The sequence below is a fragment of the Parasteatoda tepidariorum genome, chromosome 5 (assembly GCF_043381705.1).
Source record: "Parasteatoda tepidariorum isolate YZ-2023 chromosome 5, CAS_Ptep_4.0, whole genome shotgun sequence".
NCBI lineage: Eukaryota > Metazoa > Arthropoda > Arachnida > Araneae > Theridiidae > Parasteatoda > Parasteatoda tepidariorum.
This window is the reverse complement of record NC_092208.1, coordinates 90,400,276-90,419,576: the sequence shown is the minus strand read 5'-3', so window position 1 is coordinate 90,419,576 and position 19,301 is coordinate 90,400,276. Positions and strand designations below refer to the sequence as shown.

Genomic DNA, 19,301 nt, shown 5'->3' with positions numbered 1-19,301 from the left:
AAAAAGAATTAAAGAAAAGCGAGATAAACAAAAAAAGAAAATAAGAAAAATTAAAAAAAAAATTAAAACATTGTTGAAATGAAAATAATATTGTTTTGACTTAATTCGCTTGGGATATATTAATACAATATAAGAAAGCAATCTAATTTGCGGATAAAATCGGGTGAGCTGACTATGATAAAATCGTTATCTTTTCGTTGTCTTGTTTTCTGGCAATTTCATTTTTTTTTTTAAATACTTCAAAGTTTAATTTTTTTTAGTAATTTTGTTTTGAATATTTAATTTTTTGTTTTCTTGGAGTATATATATACATACATACACGCACACGTGCACGAATGTATGTTTAAAAACATTTCAAACTGTGAGAAAAATATTTCCTTTTACTCGTGAAATTATATGTTTAAACGTTAAAAGAAAAACAGCAATGTGTTTTTTTTTAAACTGGAAATATTTCAAACTAAAAGCAGAACATTTCATTATGTGTTCAAAGAAATTTTTTTTTTTGTAAAGAAAAGTATCTGAAAATCGTCTACATCAGCATTTGCTGCCTAAATACTATAATAAAACATATTACGGAATTAAGGTTAAAGATTATTGTATCCAAGCTGAGCAAACTTATCATAAAATATCTATAACTGACATGCTTTTAACAATAACTCTGACAGATGTTCCGTAAAAATGATTTTGAAACTCAGCTTCTCGATTCATAATCTACTAAAAATATGGAATGACTCTTTTTTAAAAGAAGGCTCCAAAGATGTTATTGTACTGGTTTCATTTTATGGTGTTTGTCATTGGCAGTGTAAGTAGTGATGTGGAATACAGTACCGTTGGACATTGGATTCCTGGAGAGGACAATGATTTGGATAGTAGAGCCGATTTTTTTAAAAGAAAGTGGGGAGTTGAACATGTTATGCGTGATTTGGAGTAAGTTATAATGATATTAAATTAAACCTTAATTCATTCAGAGACAATTCCTTTAAGGAAAAGAAAATTCAGCTTCGTGTTATTGTTATACACGAATTGGAATAAGTTAATAATATTATAATTAAACCTTATACTAAAACCAATTTCTTTAATAAACAAATTGTGTGTTGTATTGGGCGAGATTTTAATGATATTAAATTAAGTTTTAATTAAACCAGAGCCAATTTCGCTGTGAAAAAAAAATTGAGGACTGTATTATGCGAAATTTGGAGTAAGTGAATGATATTAAATTAAGTGTCAATTAAGCCAAAGCATATTTCCCTGTGGAAAAATTATGTGTTGTGTTATTGTTGTGCGAGATGTAACAAATGTATGCAACAAATAATGGCACATGTTAAGGTAGAGAAAAAATAATGGCACTTAGCCATGGTAATAAGTAACAAATAATTGAATGTATAGAAAAGTTCAAGAAGTAGGAAAACAAAAATTGCGCGAAGGAAAAATACTTACAAAAAATGGGAAGAATTAACAAATATTCATAATGAATAACGTTAAGATTATTAAAAGCTTCATTAACAAAAAAGTGTACCTCTGTTAATGTAGAGACCGGACCGTCCTGGTTATTACCACTTGTGTCGGTTTGCTCTCGGATAAATCTCGTCCTGATCAAACCCACAGACGGTAAAAGTAACCTCAATAATGTTTGATAGCTTATAGCTCTCATGATTTAAAAAAAAAGTACTAACTACAAGTTCTTTGATAATTAATTATTTATTATGTCAGATAAACTAAATAATTAGTGTGAACGTGTTAGAATGGGCAAACTACTTTACCCAATTCTTAAGTTACTTGAAACCAAGTTTATGTTATGTTTATAGTCATGCTTTTAAAGTGTGGTTCTATAAAACTAAATAATTTAAAATCAACGGTAATTGAGATTTTTAAAAAAAAGTTATGCACTGAAAAAGAAAGAAAAGTGAATAGAGAAATGACCTCTTTACCACTACTTTCACTTCCCCCAATTAAATATCCCACTCTTGTCATAAGGAGGGTTGGGGATGGGATAAAAGATATCATCGGACCCTCCTGTCTGTCACCCAGATCGAAAAAGGGGTCATTGTGTCATTTGGCCAGCATGTTTAAAATGTATCCTTAGCAAGCAACATATCGATCTTTTTCAAAAAGCTGTTGTCCTATGTGACTCAAGAGCTGCTTTGCTTGCCATTGCATCCTTAAATAATCCCTTAACTCAAGACATTTTGGATTGCCGCCTCCAACTTGAATACCTAGCATCCCTTAGGAAAACCATAGTTCTCCAGTGGGTTCCTGCCCATTGCGGGGTTACGGGTAATGAAAATGCAGACTACTTAGCAAAAACGGGGGCCTTCATTATTTAGACTTCTGCGCACATTATGCCCTTCTGTTCCATCAAACAGCTTATTAAGAGGACCTTTAAGACCTGTGCTCATGAAGAACTTATCGACCGTACTTCTACTAAGTCTTGGAGGGCTACCATCCTAAATTTGCGAAGTGGCCCAAGACGAAGAGCGGTGACTGAATTCCGCTTGGCCACCGATCATGACTGTCTGCGGAAACATCTGTCTAGATTTGGTGTCGTTCCTACCCCGGTATGCACTCTTTGCAGTTCTGGTGAGGACATGGACTCCACGCACCGTCTCCGCTGTCCTGCCCTTTGCAGGAATTCTATCACTGAACGCTATTGGGAAGCTAGAAACATGTTGTGATTAATAGACTCTGTTGCAGAATCTTTTGTTTCTGTTCTTATTTTCAGATGTTTATGTATGCTGTTACTGTCTATAATCTGCCATTGGAAATAAAATTAAAATTAAAAATAAAAAAATTCCAGTACGCTTGCGTCAGTTCTGATGAAATGCGATATCGAATGATCATATCAAAAGAGAAATATTAGTTTGTTTATTTTCTACGTGCCTTCAAGCCTGTCTTTGTGAAATAAGAAATATATAATGAAAGAATTGAAATCTTAATGTAAGAATTTTCGTGTAAGAACGTAGATTAACGCCACTTCCCATGTCCAAATACATAAACAAGGAATAAATTTTAATTAAATAAAAGTCATAGGCGAGAAAAATTTATATTTCAACAAGATCGATGCTCGATACGGCACTGTATTTATAACTTCACGTTAATTATAATTCTGACTTATGTGGAGAAATTTAGCTCAACTTTAACAAGCCATTTTGCTTATAAACGTTCAGCTGGAGTTGATGTCATAGGTCACATGTGTGGGTATCTGTGATATTCTTCTTGAAGTGCAAGCACCCAATTGCTTACGTTGGATTATTTTAAAATCTGATTACATGCGGATTACATGAATATCTAAAAAACATTTCAGAAATTTAACTTACCAAAAGGGAAATTAACTACACATAGTATTATTTAACTTGTGCTTGTAAATAGGAAGAAAGTGCTTTTGTATTAAAACAGATTTAGAATCACAAATTTAGTTCCATTGCGAAAAAAATTTAAACCTAATCATTTCGCTTGCTGATCATTGCAACTCCATGTACCATTTTGATTAGTTGTTTTAATTACTATTTAATTTTTGGCACCGTAAAAAAAATTTTAAAGTGTATTTTGCCTTCTTATTTAGTAAGAGTACTCACAGTTAATTCCTAATAATGTTTTATAACGAGAGTAAATTAATTGTTTGATAGCCGTAAATGTATCTATCAATATGAGTATTCAGCTATAGCAAACAGCAATACTTTATTAGAGTATTGCTGTTAAAGAGAGTCTATAAAACAGTAATGGCAAACAATTTGAGAATAGTAACTACTCCTTATCTAGATTTGGAATAATTTAACCACTGTCTGTTTGCTCTAGTTCGAAGCAAATTAACAATATATTAATATAAATTCAAAATGTAGTGAAAACATGGAAAAAATTACAAAACAATGAAAAAAGGGGAAAATAAAAATAATAATAAAACTCCGGAAAATAATAGATATAATTTTTTCATCAGCTCACACGATTATAGAAGCAAAAATGAGTGCTTTCTAATATTGTATCAATATCGCCAAATACATATAGAACGAACTCTTAAACTAATATTAGGCAGTGTAAACAGAATTAATTTGTTATCCTTCTTATGTTTCAGACACATAAAACATGACATAAAAGAAATGATGGACTTAAAAACCACGGGTAAACTCTCACAACTGGAAATGTTATTCTACATGATTAGGTACGTAATCAATTTTTTTTAAATACTTAAAATACTTCAAGTATCCTTTTTCTTTTAATCCACTGCTTGAACTGAATCAATTAGGAGGCCTCAAAATCAGGAGTTGGTATACCTGATAACAATGCTTGAAAGAAGGACAAGCTTCTTTCATTGCTTTGTGCGAGGTTACTGAAAATCCAATGCATAATAAGATTAAAAAATCGAGAGTCGTGAAGCCTTCTAAATCATTAAGAGTAAAGTGGGAGTCTTGGTGGCTTAGGGGATAGATCACTCGCCTCCTAATGAGGTGAACCGGGTTCGAATCCCAACGATGGTGAATCGATTTGAATTCAGCAACCAGCTCGCACCGACCACAGAAAATATCCTCAGTAGTAGACAAATTATGAGTTAGAGTCCCCTTTGCTGTTAGGCTAACCGTGGGAGGTTTTCGAGGTTTTCCTCCCCTCGTAAAGCAAATGCGGGTTAGTTTTATAAAAAAGACCTCCATGAAAGCAAATCTCTCCCAATATTTGATCCAGGAGTTCCCTTGTCTTCTGGATTGGGTTCAAAATTACAAAGCTACTTAGTAAATAATTCTAAAAACATATTTTTCATGTGGAAATATTTTTGGATAAAGGAATTTTGAAATAGTGTGCAAAACTGCTTCCTTCACTTAATTCTTCAGATAGGGTGGAATTCTCAAAAAGTAAAATTATTATTAAGGGGTCTGTCGATCGCTCTCTAAGGGGGCGGGACAATCAGAGACCGATCAAGAGAAATTCAGGTCCAAGGATCCCCAAATTTTCCGAGCCCCTTACAAAATATTTTGATATTAAATTACTGAAGAGTAGTCCTAGCAATAAAGCAGAATCTACTAAACTGTATGATTCAAGAGAAGCATTCTAAGAAATTTGGATAGCACACAATTGAAGATTATTTTTCTAAGATAAAGTTCACGCATCTATAATTTAAAGCAAAATATTAAAAAAAAATAATAATAATAATGTTATATATGTCAATTAAAATTAATGATTTTTGCTAAAAATCAGTGATTAGCTGAACTATTTTTTATTGTAAGCTGTAATTATTTTTTATTTAGTACTTAAACCAACACAAAGCTAGCCCACCTTTCATTAGATGCAACGATAAGTTCAGCATGTATGCTAAGGTATTTATATTAAAAATTACAGTTATAATTTATATACAAGGTTATAATTTATATTAAAAAATACAGTTCAACACGGAAGAAATATCCAGAAGAACAAAAATTATATCTACTCATAGATTATTAAAGTACGTTTGAATAATAATTTATTTAGATATAAAATATTTTAAAGCATTAAAATTCATATTCAATGAAAAAGTTATATTCAAAATATTGGTACATTTTAAACTTTCAGTGAATTCAATTTAAACTCTCAAACAAAAAATTTAATCAAACTCTCAATGAGAGCAGCTTCATCAGAGACAGAGGACTCCACTTTATCAACAGAGAAGTATTTTGATGACGAATTTCTTTTCTTTTTTTTGTTAGCCTCATCATTAAAGCTTTTTTTCTTTCATTTAGCGCTACCAGAACGATTATTAGGTTTCATCATTTAAAAACTTTCAAATAAATCAAACTTTTTATAGTGTAGGTTTATGCTAATTAGTTTAAAACATCAACAACAAGGATCGTAGTCTTCCGTCTACAGCTTTACATATTTGTTAAGAATAAGCATATAGCTCTTGTTGACACTCATCATTTATAAGAAACTGCGAATGTACATTCTCGTTGCATTCGCGTAATCCGCTTGCGTAAAAATTGCGCTAATTGAAATTCAGCTGTACTTTCGAATTAGATTAGTGCAATATTTGCATGAGTTTGGTTGTATCAGAATATAAAGAAAATTTGAAATTTTTTAAAAAAAACCTTTTTTTTGAGAAAAACTGTTTCTTTCAGTATTTAAACGAAACAGTAATAATGAGGACTTTTTACTAATTTCTGAGGCAAAACAGAAATTGTGGGCCCTAGGCCCATGCCTAGTGGACCTAGGGGATAATCAGGGTCTGGGGACCTTATTTCCCTGATTACGGCAACCCCCTCTTTTTTGAGGGTCAGAAATTATAATCGGTCGAAAAATATATGTTTAGTAGGGGGCCCCTGCTTGTTCCCACTCACCTTCCCCGATAATTGATTCCCAATAATTTCTTGTCATGAAACAGTTGAAATTATTCAACTAAGAAGAACACTTGTGCCTCCAAATATTTCACTCCCTTTACTATTACGATATTTAAGTGAAATCATTTTTTTAAGTAATCATTTCTTGAAATAAAATTAAAAGTATAGTGTTATAACAAATTGGGTGAGTTCACAACTGCAATTTAATATTTTTACTTACAAAATGAACGGATGTATATTTTAAATACAATTATTACATTTATCACTTTGCGCATGAAGCTGAAAGTGAAGTTCCAAATCATTTAACGAATCTCTTTAACAGTCATTCATAACAGTACATTGATGTAATTTGCACGAAAAAGAAATAATTGTAAAATGGTTAATAAGATCAGACACCGATTTAATAATATCTAACAATAATAAAGAACAACTATAACGATAAAAAAAATCTGACAATAATAATAATAAAAAAAATTTCTTAAACTCTTAATTTAGAAAACAAACAAAATGAATGCAGTACAGGTAATAACAGTACAGGTAAATACCTTTAAATGAGGAATGCAAAAATATTTATTGGAAAACAATAACTTTAAGACTGTTATTCATTTTATGCTGGTGACAACCAAACCAATATGAAAATGAATGTGTGAAAACTGGATCCTAACAAGTGATTTTCCCGCCAATAAAAATGTATTGACAACAATAGAAAACTGCGACACCATCATTACATTTTTTTATAGAATTAGATTAAGAGATTCTTTGTGTTTGATTTCGTAACTTACAATAACGTCTGCTCTAACGAAATAGTATAATTGAGGTCTTCAACCCATTAAGATTGCATATACTAGCACGTAAAAATTAGATTAAAAAGAGTGCTTCGTTTATTTATTTATTTTCGCGTAATGAACAAAACTGTCTCTGTTTTTTCACAATGATCGGGATTTAAAGATTATTCCAGGTAATTTGTTATAAATCGGGGACAGTCCATAAATGCTTGAAAGGGGTGAAATAGATTGAGACAAGAGGAAGAAAGAGGGTTAACAAGAAGTGTGACAACGCATTTTTCGGCTAAAGTCGTTGACAGGTCGACCCAATTTTGTGAGCCTACGACTACTAAAGTTAAACTCCGTAGCCTTGTCATTTTGAACCAGAAGACAAGGGAACTCCTGGATCAAGTATTGTGAGAAATTTGCCTTTCCCAGAGAGCTAAGTAGAGAGTGAAACTCTCTTTTTATAGCCTCTTTTTGAGAGGCACGCAATTTTTATGTTGGAGAAAACCTTTTGGAGAGATCATTAAAACCTCTCACAGCAACGATCAAATAAGGAAACACACATCCCTCAGTGTTAATTTCACTTTGCGTATTTCGCTATAAATCGAACACTTTTTAAGGGAATCGACATATTTTTTTGCGCACAATTGTAAAAATTTTTTATCCAAATATAATTCCAAGTAAAAAATAATTTTAAGAAATATTTATTACTTTTAATTAATTTATATAGTTACAGTCGAAAAAGTTTAGAATGGTAAGGTATACAAGTTCTTATATCAATTGAAAGAATGTATCTTTAAATAACAAAATAATTTGAGAGAAATAGGTCGAATAGTTCTAGAGAAATTAAATTTCAAATGAATCAAAAGTTTTAACAAAAAATTGGATAACTCAGAAACTATTCAATCCATTAAGTGAAGCACTTTAAAGATTGAATCTAGTACGAGAAAATATAATCATTAGTGTAACAAAAGAGATGATTGCTTATCGGCTATATTTTTAAATGTAAGAAGAGTCATTAAACTAAATTAATCGAAATCAATAGTAATTACAAGTATTTTTTCTATCAGGCACGTGATTAAAATAAAAGTATACCATAAATTTAGTGGTAAGTACAATTTCAGATTGTTTGACATAACCCAGCCGATCCGTCGCAATGAGATACCTGCAAGAGACGTAGTGAGGGGTATCTCGATGGGTTGTTGAAACGTTTCATTTGTTTACGTTAGCAACTGTTCTTTCCATTCTATTTTGGGTATGACAAGCCCGTCAAGTATCAATTCTCTTAACTGACACATTGAATATTCAAGTATTTCAAGTCTTTCATTATATATTTCTTACTTAACACAAAGACAGACATGAAGTCATGTAGAACATAAACTAAATAATTATGCATCAAAGGTGCACAAAATATATCACGGTTGAAGTAAAAGATACAAACAAATAATAAAGAAAAGACGTAGACGGGAAAGAATTATATTTCAGCAATTTCGATGTGCTGTATTTATTTAACTTCACGTCAATTAAAATTCTGACTTATGTGGAGTAACTTTGCTCAACTTTAACACGCCATTTTGCTTATAAACGATTAGCTGGAGCTGACATCATAGGTTACATGTGTGGGTATCCGTGATCTTCTTCTTCTTCTTGAAGTGCAAGCACCCAATGGATCAACTGTGTTTAATAATGTGACTTCGAAATTATAATCCATAGTACAACTAACGAAACATAGTAATGCTCGCGAAATATCTAATGAAATGAAAACAATACGACTCGTCCTTTCATTTTCAATAGTAGTCGACGTCTGGTCAACAACAAATTGAGCATGACCAAAATGAAACAAACAATTTTATCTCACTGCTTATTTATTTCGATTTAAGAAAGTAAGAATGCGACACGGTTTGTGCAAATTTTGAATGAAACATAAGTTACTATTTTGAATTTAGTACAAATATAATTAAAATACAAAATGAGCAAGGAATCAATTCAAGTTATTTTTACGTAACAGAATTTATTTAAAACTTATGTAGATTCAAAATTAAAATAAATTAATCTTAATGAAAATTACAAATAAAATTTGGAGTTTGGGATAGTCAGCATAAAATGTAAGTTAACAAATTGGTTCTAATAAAATAAGTACTTTGATTAGCACGTTTCTTACTAGAATATAAAAATCTGATGATGATGTCACAGTTTTCCATTGCTCATGCATTTTTATCGGTCGGAAAATCACGTGGTAGGATTCAGTGTTTCCTCATTCATTTCCATATTGTTCTGGTTGTCATTAGAATTTAATTAATAAGGAGTCATTAAGGTATTGTTTTTCTATAAATATTTTTGTATCCCTAATTTAACAATTAATACGCTTTTAATTTAAGAGTTTAAAACTAAGAGAATTGTTATTTTTTAGTATGATTATTATAATGTAATTCTGCGACAAATATTTTAAGAGAAAGTTATTTGAAAGGTGGTCTAATATTACTAACCGTTTTACAATTATTACTTGGGTGCAAATAACATTAAACTTTTATAAATGACAGTTTTAAGAGATCTGTTAAATGATTTAGAACTAAGCGATCAGCTTCATGCGCATTGAGATGCCAGCAAAAATAGTATATTTAATATATCCGTCCGTTTGGAAAACGAGAATATCAAATTACGGTGGAGAACTCATCAAATTTGTTTAAACAATATAACAACATAAATGTTATTTTAAGAAATGATTACTTCCGTTCACCAATAGATCTAAATCTTTATAATGCCAATAGATAATAGTATTTGGACGTGGGAAGTGGAGGCACAAGCAAGCGGAATTCCTTTTAGTACATACATGTTAAGTGAATAATTTTAACTTCAGTAGAGAGACTGTTTTCTGCCAGGAAACAGCAATTATTGCATCGGGGTCTGTGAGCTGCAGCGAAAGAGGGGCTTAGCCCCCTTGTATTTTAATACAAATGAAAATAGCATGTTTCCTTAAATTCAAAAAGTAATATTCAGATTTAAACTTGAAATAAAAAAAGGTAAGGTTGTTATAGGAAACTATAATAATTAGATCAAAAGTAATTCAAGGACACTGTACATTCTGATATTTTAAGGATGCACGACTTTGATAACAATGGCGGACTGGATGGTATTGAATTTAGAGTGGCGCTCTCTCACAGTTTAGAGCATAATACTGATGCAGTGAATGAAGAACGCACGGCAGAAAAAATAGAAGGTATGAAATTTCAATACTACTAATTTTTGAAGGGTTTTCTATCTTTTTGTCATCTTGTCCATAAGCATACATCCCTCTGCAGAGGATCAAAATTGTGATGGCATGTCTTCGGATCATCCTCAGGGCCAATAGCCCATTGTGCAGCTCTAGTGCGACGTAAATGAACAACAACAACATAAGCATATTGTTTAAAAAGTTGAAAATTTGTATGAGGAACATATTTCACTTTCTTCACATAGCAATAAAATGGATGGTTTACTTTCGGGTCATTCTACGCAGAAAGCAAAATTACTTAAGACCGTTTTCAGAAGGCTCCGTCGCTATATGTAATTATGCTCCTTTTCTTGCGCATAATATGCTATTTTCAAAACAGTTGTGAGTCTGCAACAGACTGTTTACTGTTCAGTCAAGTTTAGCCAGTGTGTCTATGCTTATTTTGAAAATGGCGCAAAACGTCAATATGGAGGAAAGCCACAGTTTTGCGTGTGTGGTCTAATTTTTTAAAATTTAAAAATTTACTCTAATGCTACCTTATCTGGGCTCATAAAAATTTTTAAAAACTGGAAAAAATACAGTGATTTTGAAAATTTTCATGTAGGTGAAAAAATGTTACCTAATTAGCGATTTTTTAAAAAAATTTCATAACTTCTAAAATATTTGAATTATTTGTCCGTTTTAAAAACTAGATAATTCTTCACTGCAGGAAGGTATATATAGTTTGGAACCATCTTTTCACTTTCAGTGTAAGACACTTGAACAGTGGCTTTTTTTTATTTTCCTCGGCGTGAATTAACCTTTGTTCTAGAGACAGAAACTCTTTCGCGGCTTACATGGTGGAAAAAAGAATGAACAAGGCAGTTAGTAGGTACTTCAAAAATTGCTCCTCCATTGAGCTTAATATTTATTTATAAAAAGATATTTGAAAATAAGATGTCAAAATTGTTTATCACTATCTCTTTAGATATGGAAAAACAAGATTCCAAAAGTATACGATTTGAAGTAAAATATAAAAATAGGAAAACAAGCTATCACCGAACAAAAAACAAAAATTCACTTGAACTGGATACCTGCAAGTGACGTACTGTGGGTAAATCGATCCTGATTGGTTGTTGAAATGTGGCATTTGCTTACGTTGCCAACTGTTCTTTCCATTCCATTTCGAGTTGTTAAATGAGTTAGTTTAACATGTTGTACATAGATGGCAGCACAAATGCTGATATAGATGGCAGCAGTGCTGTCATAAATATAATATCTAATCTATAATAAAATATTAGTTCAGTTTCAGCCTCCAGCTAGGTATGTTGTTTTATATCTTGTGACCTGCATGCTTGATTGTTGGGTTAATTGTTCACGAGCAAGCCAAGCCCGTCAAGTATGTATCAATTAAGTGACACATTCTAAATTCTTTACAACGATTTCAATTCCTTCACTATATATTTACAAAGAGGCTTAACGCAAAGACAGGCACGTAGCCACGTGGAACATAAACTAATTATGCATCGGAGCTTCCAGGTACACAAAACACAAAAATATGTTACGGTTACAATAAAATAAATCTAAATTAAGTAAAAGAAGTGGACGAGGAAGAATTCGATCTGCGATACGTATTTAGTTAACCTATTGTAAATTAACATCCTAACTTATGTAGAGAGCTCAACTTTAATGCGCCATTTTGCTAATAAAGATTGGCTGACGTCATAGGTCACGTGCATGGATATGGAAGGCCTTCTTCTTGAAGTGCAAGTACTCAATTCTCTACTATCATGGTTGTAATATTGGCTAGTCAAAACTGACTTTAACCAGAACAATAAAAAGAGTAATTTTAACAGTCTAAATGATAGAAAGTGTTGATTCGTCAAAAGGATTTTAAACAGTCTTAATATTTTGCAATTGAGTATGTCCTAAGTCTCTCTATTTAAGTGAGCAATATTGCTCAAATCAGTATGATTCTTCACTGTAGCGAATACGACAGTAAAAGGGTTAATATATTTTTTGTTCTTAACCAAAATTTAAAGCGATTCATTTCATTGTGATATATCACCCCCGATGATTAATACCATTTCGGTCTGTAATGAAGTAACTTTTAAGTTAAAGAAAGATCTTGTTTCTAGACCAGAGATTCCCAAAGTGGTCTATATCGACGACAACCTGAAAAAGGGGTCCATGTCAAGTGGGAAAGAAAAATTGGGGGTCCGTGAAATGAAAATGGGGGTCAACGATAGTGGATCTCATATAAATAGGTCGTACCTTTTAATTTTGGCATTTCATGACTGGAATAATCAACATACACTGATAGTATTTATTTACTTACATTATACTACCTTATAATAAAGACATATATCTATCTACATTCTACATAATTTATAAAAGTAGTTATGAAGTAAAAATTTTATTAAAATTTAAGTTATTAGGATTATTGTTTGATATATGAAACTGAATTATTATAAACCAGGGCTAAAGAGAATAGAAGGGCTAGTTCATTCCGCTCTTAGAGCTGAAGCTGCGATTTTCCTCCTCATGACGTCACGCTGCACATAGATCTCGGTGATCGCAAGCGAAGATATTATGAAAACTTAGTATCATTTTCTCTGTAAAAATAAGTTCGACTTCTTCTTGATATTAGCTTTCAAACTTTATGCAATTAATATATTATTTTCTTTCAAAAACATAGTTTTCTAAAATTTTCTTGGCCAAAATATTAAATTAAATACCATTTTAAACTAACAAAAATATTTTATTAGTTGTCGTAAATTACGCTATAAATACTTTATTTTAAAATGTTCAGTTTTAACTTTTATTATTAAAAAAAATTTAATGCATATATCAACAATTTTTTAGCTGCATATTGTTCGATAACAATAATTTTTAAAGTTAGGTTAAATTTAGAATCTTGATTTTAAAATATGCTATTAATGGAAATTTGTTTATACTTAATCATTAGGAAGCAACAACCTTAAACGCTAATTATTCTAACAGAATAATAATTTAGGTTCATGAAAATATTAGAAATCTTACAATTGTTTATCGATATTTAAATTTAAAATAATATAATTATAATAAAAAATAATTATATTATAATTAAAAAAATAATAAATGTTTAGAATAACTACATTGAAACCTACTTTATGAAACTAGGAAAATTTTAACTATTAATTATCTATACTTTTCATTTAAGTTTTTATTTTCCTTGACTTATTCATTTTTTAATTTTTTTGTCTGCCTTTTTCTTTTTTTTTTAAGAAGCTGGGCGATTTCAATTTAGATGGCGAATTCTTTTAAAATTTCTGAAATTTAAAATAAGAGTATTGCTGTTTTATTCACTGTGGGATATCGTCCCTCTAGTTCACTTATAAATTCTTTGATGGCACTTTTTTATTTTCTGTCCCATGCACACTTTAAAAAAATATTCTCAAATTCCTGACACACTTCCATCCATGCTGCTGACGGAACAATTAGTCCTCCCTTAGATAAGAGAGCACTTGGTAGAGTTAGAGCAATTTTAAAATCATTCTAATCAGCAATCCCAGCAAGCGATTTCTCATATCATCTTCATAATCTTGTTTTAAGAAATGCTTACAGCATATTCGTTCATATTTAATATTAATTGGGTCGTTTCGTTTGTAATGTTGAAGCCATTCTTTACATAGTTGTTCATTTACTTTAGGGAACACGTGGAAAATTATATCTTTTCCTTTTATGTTTCTATCAGAATTTTTGTAAGTTGCAATCGCACAAACTGGCATTTCATAAATAATTTTAAATTTTTGTAATTTACTTCACAAAACTGAGAAAAATCATTACAGAAAAAAAAAACTTGGAATATGTCACAAAAAGGAATGCTCCAATATTTGTTAAACCGAACGCTTCGTTCTTGAAGTAAAAGAGCAAGCTTTGCGCCACCGTGAAGTCACAGGCGAAAATCGGATGTTTGGTGCGGCGAGAGAGTTTCTTCAAGGGAGTAAACTAGTCCTTCTATTCTCTTTAGCCTTGTTATAAACTAGCAGTTGCGTGCAGCTTCGCCCGCTTACGTTTTTATTTTCTCTGCGGATAAGGTTTTATTTTGTAACAAGAAAGTATTTTTCCGCGGTAAATTGTAGCCTATCCTGTGTCAACTTAGACCTCCAACTTTATCTACTCACAAGATCACTGAGATTTGTTGCTTAGTTCAAGGCTGTCCAACTGGCGCCCCGCGGGCCGCATGTGGCCAGCCAACACATATTGTGCGGCCCGCCAACTTCTTATTCAGGTTGATCGGCCTCAGTTTTTCCATGAAAATGTAAGCCAATTGTTTTATAATCCTTCTGTTCCATTGTTTTATAATTAATAATTCAACTATTAATTGTTATTGTATATATTGTTCAACTTTTTCAAACTGCGACCCGCCAGGTGATCAGTGACCGGAATTCTGGCCAGTGGGCCCTTTGCAGTTGGACAGCCCTGGCTTAGTTTTTACGTGAAAACGTAATAAACAGACAGACAATACACTATTACGGTTTTGTATACAAACTTAATTCCGCTATTATAATATTACTAGCGGAGTACTGGTTTCACAGTACACTATTTTATTCCATTTACATATTGATTAAATTAAATTAGTTTGAATTTAATTAATAAATGTATAAAGTTAACATGTGTTTTTTTTTTAAAGTTTTTCACACTACACTTCACTAAAGTTAAAAATTTAAATCTTTCACAGTGAGTAGCACTGTACCAGCTGTCAAAATTACATTTGAAGTGGATGAATTTCCAAAAAATCAATATCAAGTAAGCAGAGGGTCTAGCCAAGCCTAAAAACATGGCAAGGGGTCTACGAGACAAAAAAGTTCAGGAACCACTGTTCTTGACCTTCAAAATCAAATCCTCGAATGAAACATGGCCATGAAAATTAATTTTTTTTAAAAATCCATTTTTATCATTGATTATTTTTCTGTATTTTTTCTAGAGATGATTGAAAATTTGATGAAGGTTGATGACAACAATGATGGTTTTATAAATTACGGTGAACTTAGGTCTCATTTGCAACAAGAACAAAGAGAAGCTGAGATGAACAAAAAAACAGAAACTTAAAAAAATCACGTGTTTCACAAATATTTTTTTCTTCTTCATATGTTTCAACTGTTGTATTCCATCAATAATAAAAAAGTGTGTTTGACTAATCATTAGCCGGAAAAACTTTAATGGTTCGATTTTATTGAAACAGTTATTTACGAAGTTTTTCATCCCAACGATAATATTTAACTAACAACTTTAAAAATAAATTGATTCTTGAATGGAATGTTCGAGTTTTTATGACGTCTCAAAAGTTATGCGATTTCCATACTTTCCTTTCTCCTTTGCTATGGTTTCGGCAAATCTTACTTTTATCGCGCCAGTATATTCCAACCAGTGCCGGATTACGCATTAGGCCAGACTAGAACATGGCCTGGGACCCCCAATGATTAGGGACCCCCTTAAAATGGATTTTTTGAAAATAAATTTTAAAAAATTGAGATGTTCTCCGTGAAATTAATCTTGATAATATTATAGATGAGTTAACATTATAGAGATTGATCACAAGAGCAGAAAAAAAGATTTCTGAATACCAATTTTATAGTAGCGTTGATTTTGTAAAGTGTTAATAAATTTCAGTTTTTTTCAAAATGTTATGATTATTTTTTAATTCTAATTTAACAAAATAAAGTAAAATTTAATTTACTATTATTTATTTTTATGCTTTCTTAAATGAAAAGATACATAAATACTTTTACATTTGAATAAATAAAATTTTTTTTTATTTAAGAGCCCCGCCTACGCTCAATCCAGCACTGATTCCAACACCATACTGTAACGTCCTAGAGAGGGGAAAAAGCAAAGGGGAAAAAATAGTGAGGGAAAAAAAGCAAAGGGAGAAAGAAATTAGAGCGGAGAAAGAAAAAACAACAAATTTTAGAAAAGAGCACAAGGGGAAAAGAAATAATGAGAGGAAAGAAAATTTGCGGAAAAAGCGCAGTAGAGAAATAGCGTGGTGAAAAAGCAAAATTTGTGGAGAAAGCAAATGGGAAAAGAGACAGAGTAGGGAAAAAACAAAATTTGGAGGAAAAGCAAAAGGGGGAAAAAATAGCGTGAAGAAAAAGCAACGGGAAAACGAAGTAAAATCGAGACATAGTAGTTTCTGATGGACAGATGTTTATGAAGTTTGGATTAATTCGATTCATTTCCGTTGGTCGAAGTTTTCAATCACAATTCAAAATAATGAAAAAAGTTAAGAGATTCGTTGCATGTAACCTCATGAACAGTTTTGNGGAGAAATGATGGAAAAGCGGGTTTTAGAAAATGGAGCTTGAATGCGCTTTTTTAAAAAAAAAAATTAATCTAACTTGCGGTTAAAGAAATGGAAAGAGCTCAAAATATGTGATTTAGAAATGAATACAAACTAAAGATGCGCGTTTGAAGAAAATCTCCATGGCTCAAAATGCTCTTTTGAAAAAATTAATAGCATGCGCACCTAAGTTTTAAAAAGTTTCATTATTTTTGCTCACATTTCAATAAAAATGTTTTATCCTCATGGGCGTGAAACATACCAGGGCTCGAAAAAACTCAGAAATTTTACCCGTCCCCGAGGACGGCTTGTCCAACTATGTACCCGTCCTCCTTTGAAACTAACCCGTCGCTTCTAAATAAATAAAAATATTATTTTTTCTTATTTATTACAAACATTTATATAAATTACACAATGAATTAGTAGCTACTAGAATTACATTATACAGTAATAAAAGAAATACTAAGTTACTAATAGTGAAACCTAGTATTTCTTTTATGAAATAATTTATTTCTTTTATGAAATAATTTAAATGACAAAGGTCAAGCTATCTGGAATGTCAATTTATCGGAGGGTACGGCGTTTTTTAAATGAATCAAATATGACGTTTACCAGTTCCACAATCAAGCCTATGATTTACAGAGGTTTCTGCACAGAAATCTGAAAGGGGTTTTCCATTTAGGTGGATGTTCATAATTCCGTTTAACGCTTACGTGATGTGATTTTTTGTAAGTCCATTGCTGAAAAGTCCCTTTCAACTGCTGCAGTACTCCCAGACGGAAAAAAACATCAATCCACCATGCGCAGTATGTTACTGTACGGGATTTCCAGATTAGAGGGTCATTTTAGAAGTGAGGCGCTAGACTCTGGTAAGATAACAAAAATTGAAAGTGTATCACGAACATTAACGGGAAAATGGCCGTCCGCGGGAAATTTTTGACCGCCGAGGACGGGCGGTTTTTCGAGTCCTGAAACATACACTACCTCTTTAACAATGGAAGACACGCTTTCAGTTTTTTAATTTTTTTTTCCCTTCAAAAGTATCAAGATAATAATTTCTAATTTTTGAGGTGTTTATTTCATAAAATTTCTTATCAAAGAAATTTAAATCTTTCGGAGGTTTGATGAAGCGGATAAAAATTACAAATGAAAAAGAATGTTTTATATCATCTTATACCAGAAAAAATAGCAATAAGTTTGTAACTTATAAGGAATACTTTGAAAATTAGTTCTTTTATAAAAATGTTCGCATCTCTATGAATATAAAAACAAGGCTTACGTAGAGTTCCTGCTATAGGGATGACATTTTCTGATGAGTCGAGAGCCGAAATTTACTGAAATAAAACAAAAATGTTTTCTTATAGACACAAAATGATGGCCGGACAATATGTCTTTATCGGGTGGAATCTCAGAATTATATATATGTATAATTTTTCTTTGCTTTAAAATTAGTCTATTCAAAATATCGATTATACGCAAATATAATGTAAAAAACCTTTATTTTGAGAAATAATTAGATTAAAAAAATTATTATAGCTCCACCTATCCCTTTTATCAAGTAATTTATGTTATCGTATGTTGAATAAATTGTTTTTTTACTTAAAGGTTAGTTTTCTTCGCAGGAAATTATTTCTACTAGAAAAAAATGCAAACAAACAAAAAATAAAGTTTTTTTTATATTTAAACAGTTGCACATCGCTATTCTTTGTTTTAGTTTATTGTCTCCTGAGTGGGAGAAAAATACGATTGTTACTATAGCAACAAAGAATTCGTTGTATATCTATATATAACTGTTACCGTTTAGTGACCGAAATCAAGAGAACGTCGACTTTCACCGGTAAATGTCAACAATCACACAGTCGCTTTGCTGAATGTCCGAAGTGTTTGTTATATCCGATATGATATTCATTTATTCGTTGATATTATTATATTTATTTGATATTTCAATGTTCTGTTGAGGATATATTAGGAGTAGGACTGGGCTATAAATCGATGTATCGAGACATATCGATTTAACGCATATATCGGCAAGACGATACAGTGACTTTCATTCAAGGCGATACATCAGAAATTTGATTTAAGCCGTCGAGTAAAGACAACGAGCGCGAAACGATATAGCGATATAAGACACGCAAGGATATAAGAAAACGATATAGCGATATAAGACTCTTCTCTTACGTTCCGATGTCGACTCGCGCTGGGAAGACGATGTTCGTTTCGTTATGTTGAAATGGCCTTGATTGGTGAACTGTAGAATCAGAATCAGAGTTTTGAGAACATATATCGTAGTAATCTCGCATGTTCGTTTTCGCAGCTCTTAGTTGTTTTTTTTTTTTTTTTTTTTTTTTTTTTTTTTTTTTGTAGCGACTTGATATTGTTTCTTGTAGATTATTTTCAGTGGGAATAACCTCGTGATCGATGTTACCTTGTTCTGAAGGCGATCTATTATTTAAAAGAAAATATAAAGAGGAGTTTCTTCATTAATTAGATAAGTTTTTTTTTTTAACAAAACTTTTTTTTATTTTTAAATGAGAAAATTATCGGAAATCTAATTTAAGGCGCCCATAAAGAATTAAATTTGTTTGGTAATTTTTTTACTTTCTTTTAATTTATTAAAAACTTTTTGGATAAAACTCTTAATAATTTAATAGGTTTTTATTACTGATTTTAAATTTATAAATCTTGTTGTTTTTATTTTTAGAAATAAAGTTAAAACAAAACTT

At 31.3% G+C, this 19,301-nt stretch overlaps 2 protein-coding genes across 2 annotated transcripts in view; one reads left to right on the top strand and one right to left on the bottom strand.

Annotated features, from left to right (window-relative positions):
• LOC107452393 (uncharacterized) overlaps window positions 1-19,301 on the bottom strand; it is a 74,321-nt gene that overhangs the window by 48,024 nt on the left and 6,996 nt on the right. The gene's annotated exons all lie outside the window — the stretch shown is intronic.
• On the top strand, window positions 663-15,436 carry LOC107452394 (multiple coagulation factor deficiency protein 2 homolog). The gene is made up of 4 exons (XM_016068857.4): window positions 663-927; window positions 4,067-4,153; window positions 10,159-10,280; window positions 15,223-15,436. Exons 1-4 carry the CDS (start codon window positions 758-760, stop codon window positions 15,345-15,347), a joined length of 504 nt encoding a protein of 167 aa, XP_015924343.3. The 5' UTR covers window positions 663-757; the 3' UTR covers window positions 15,348-15,436.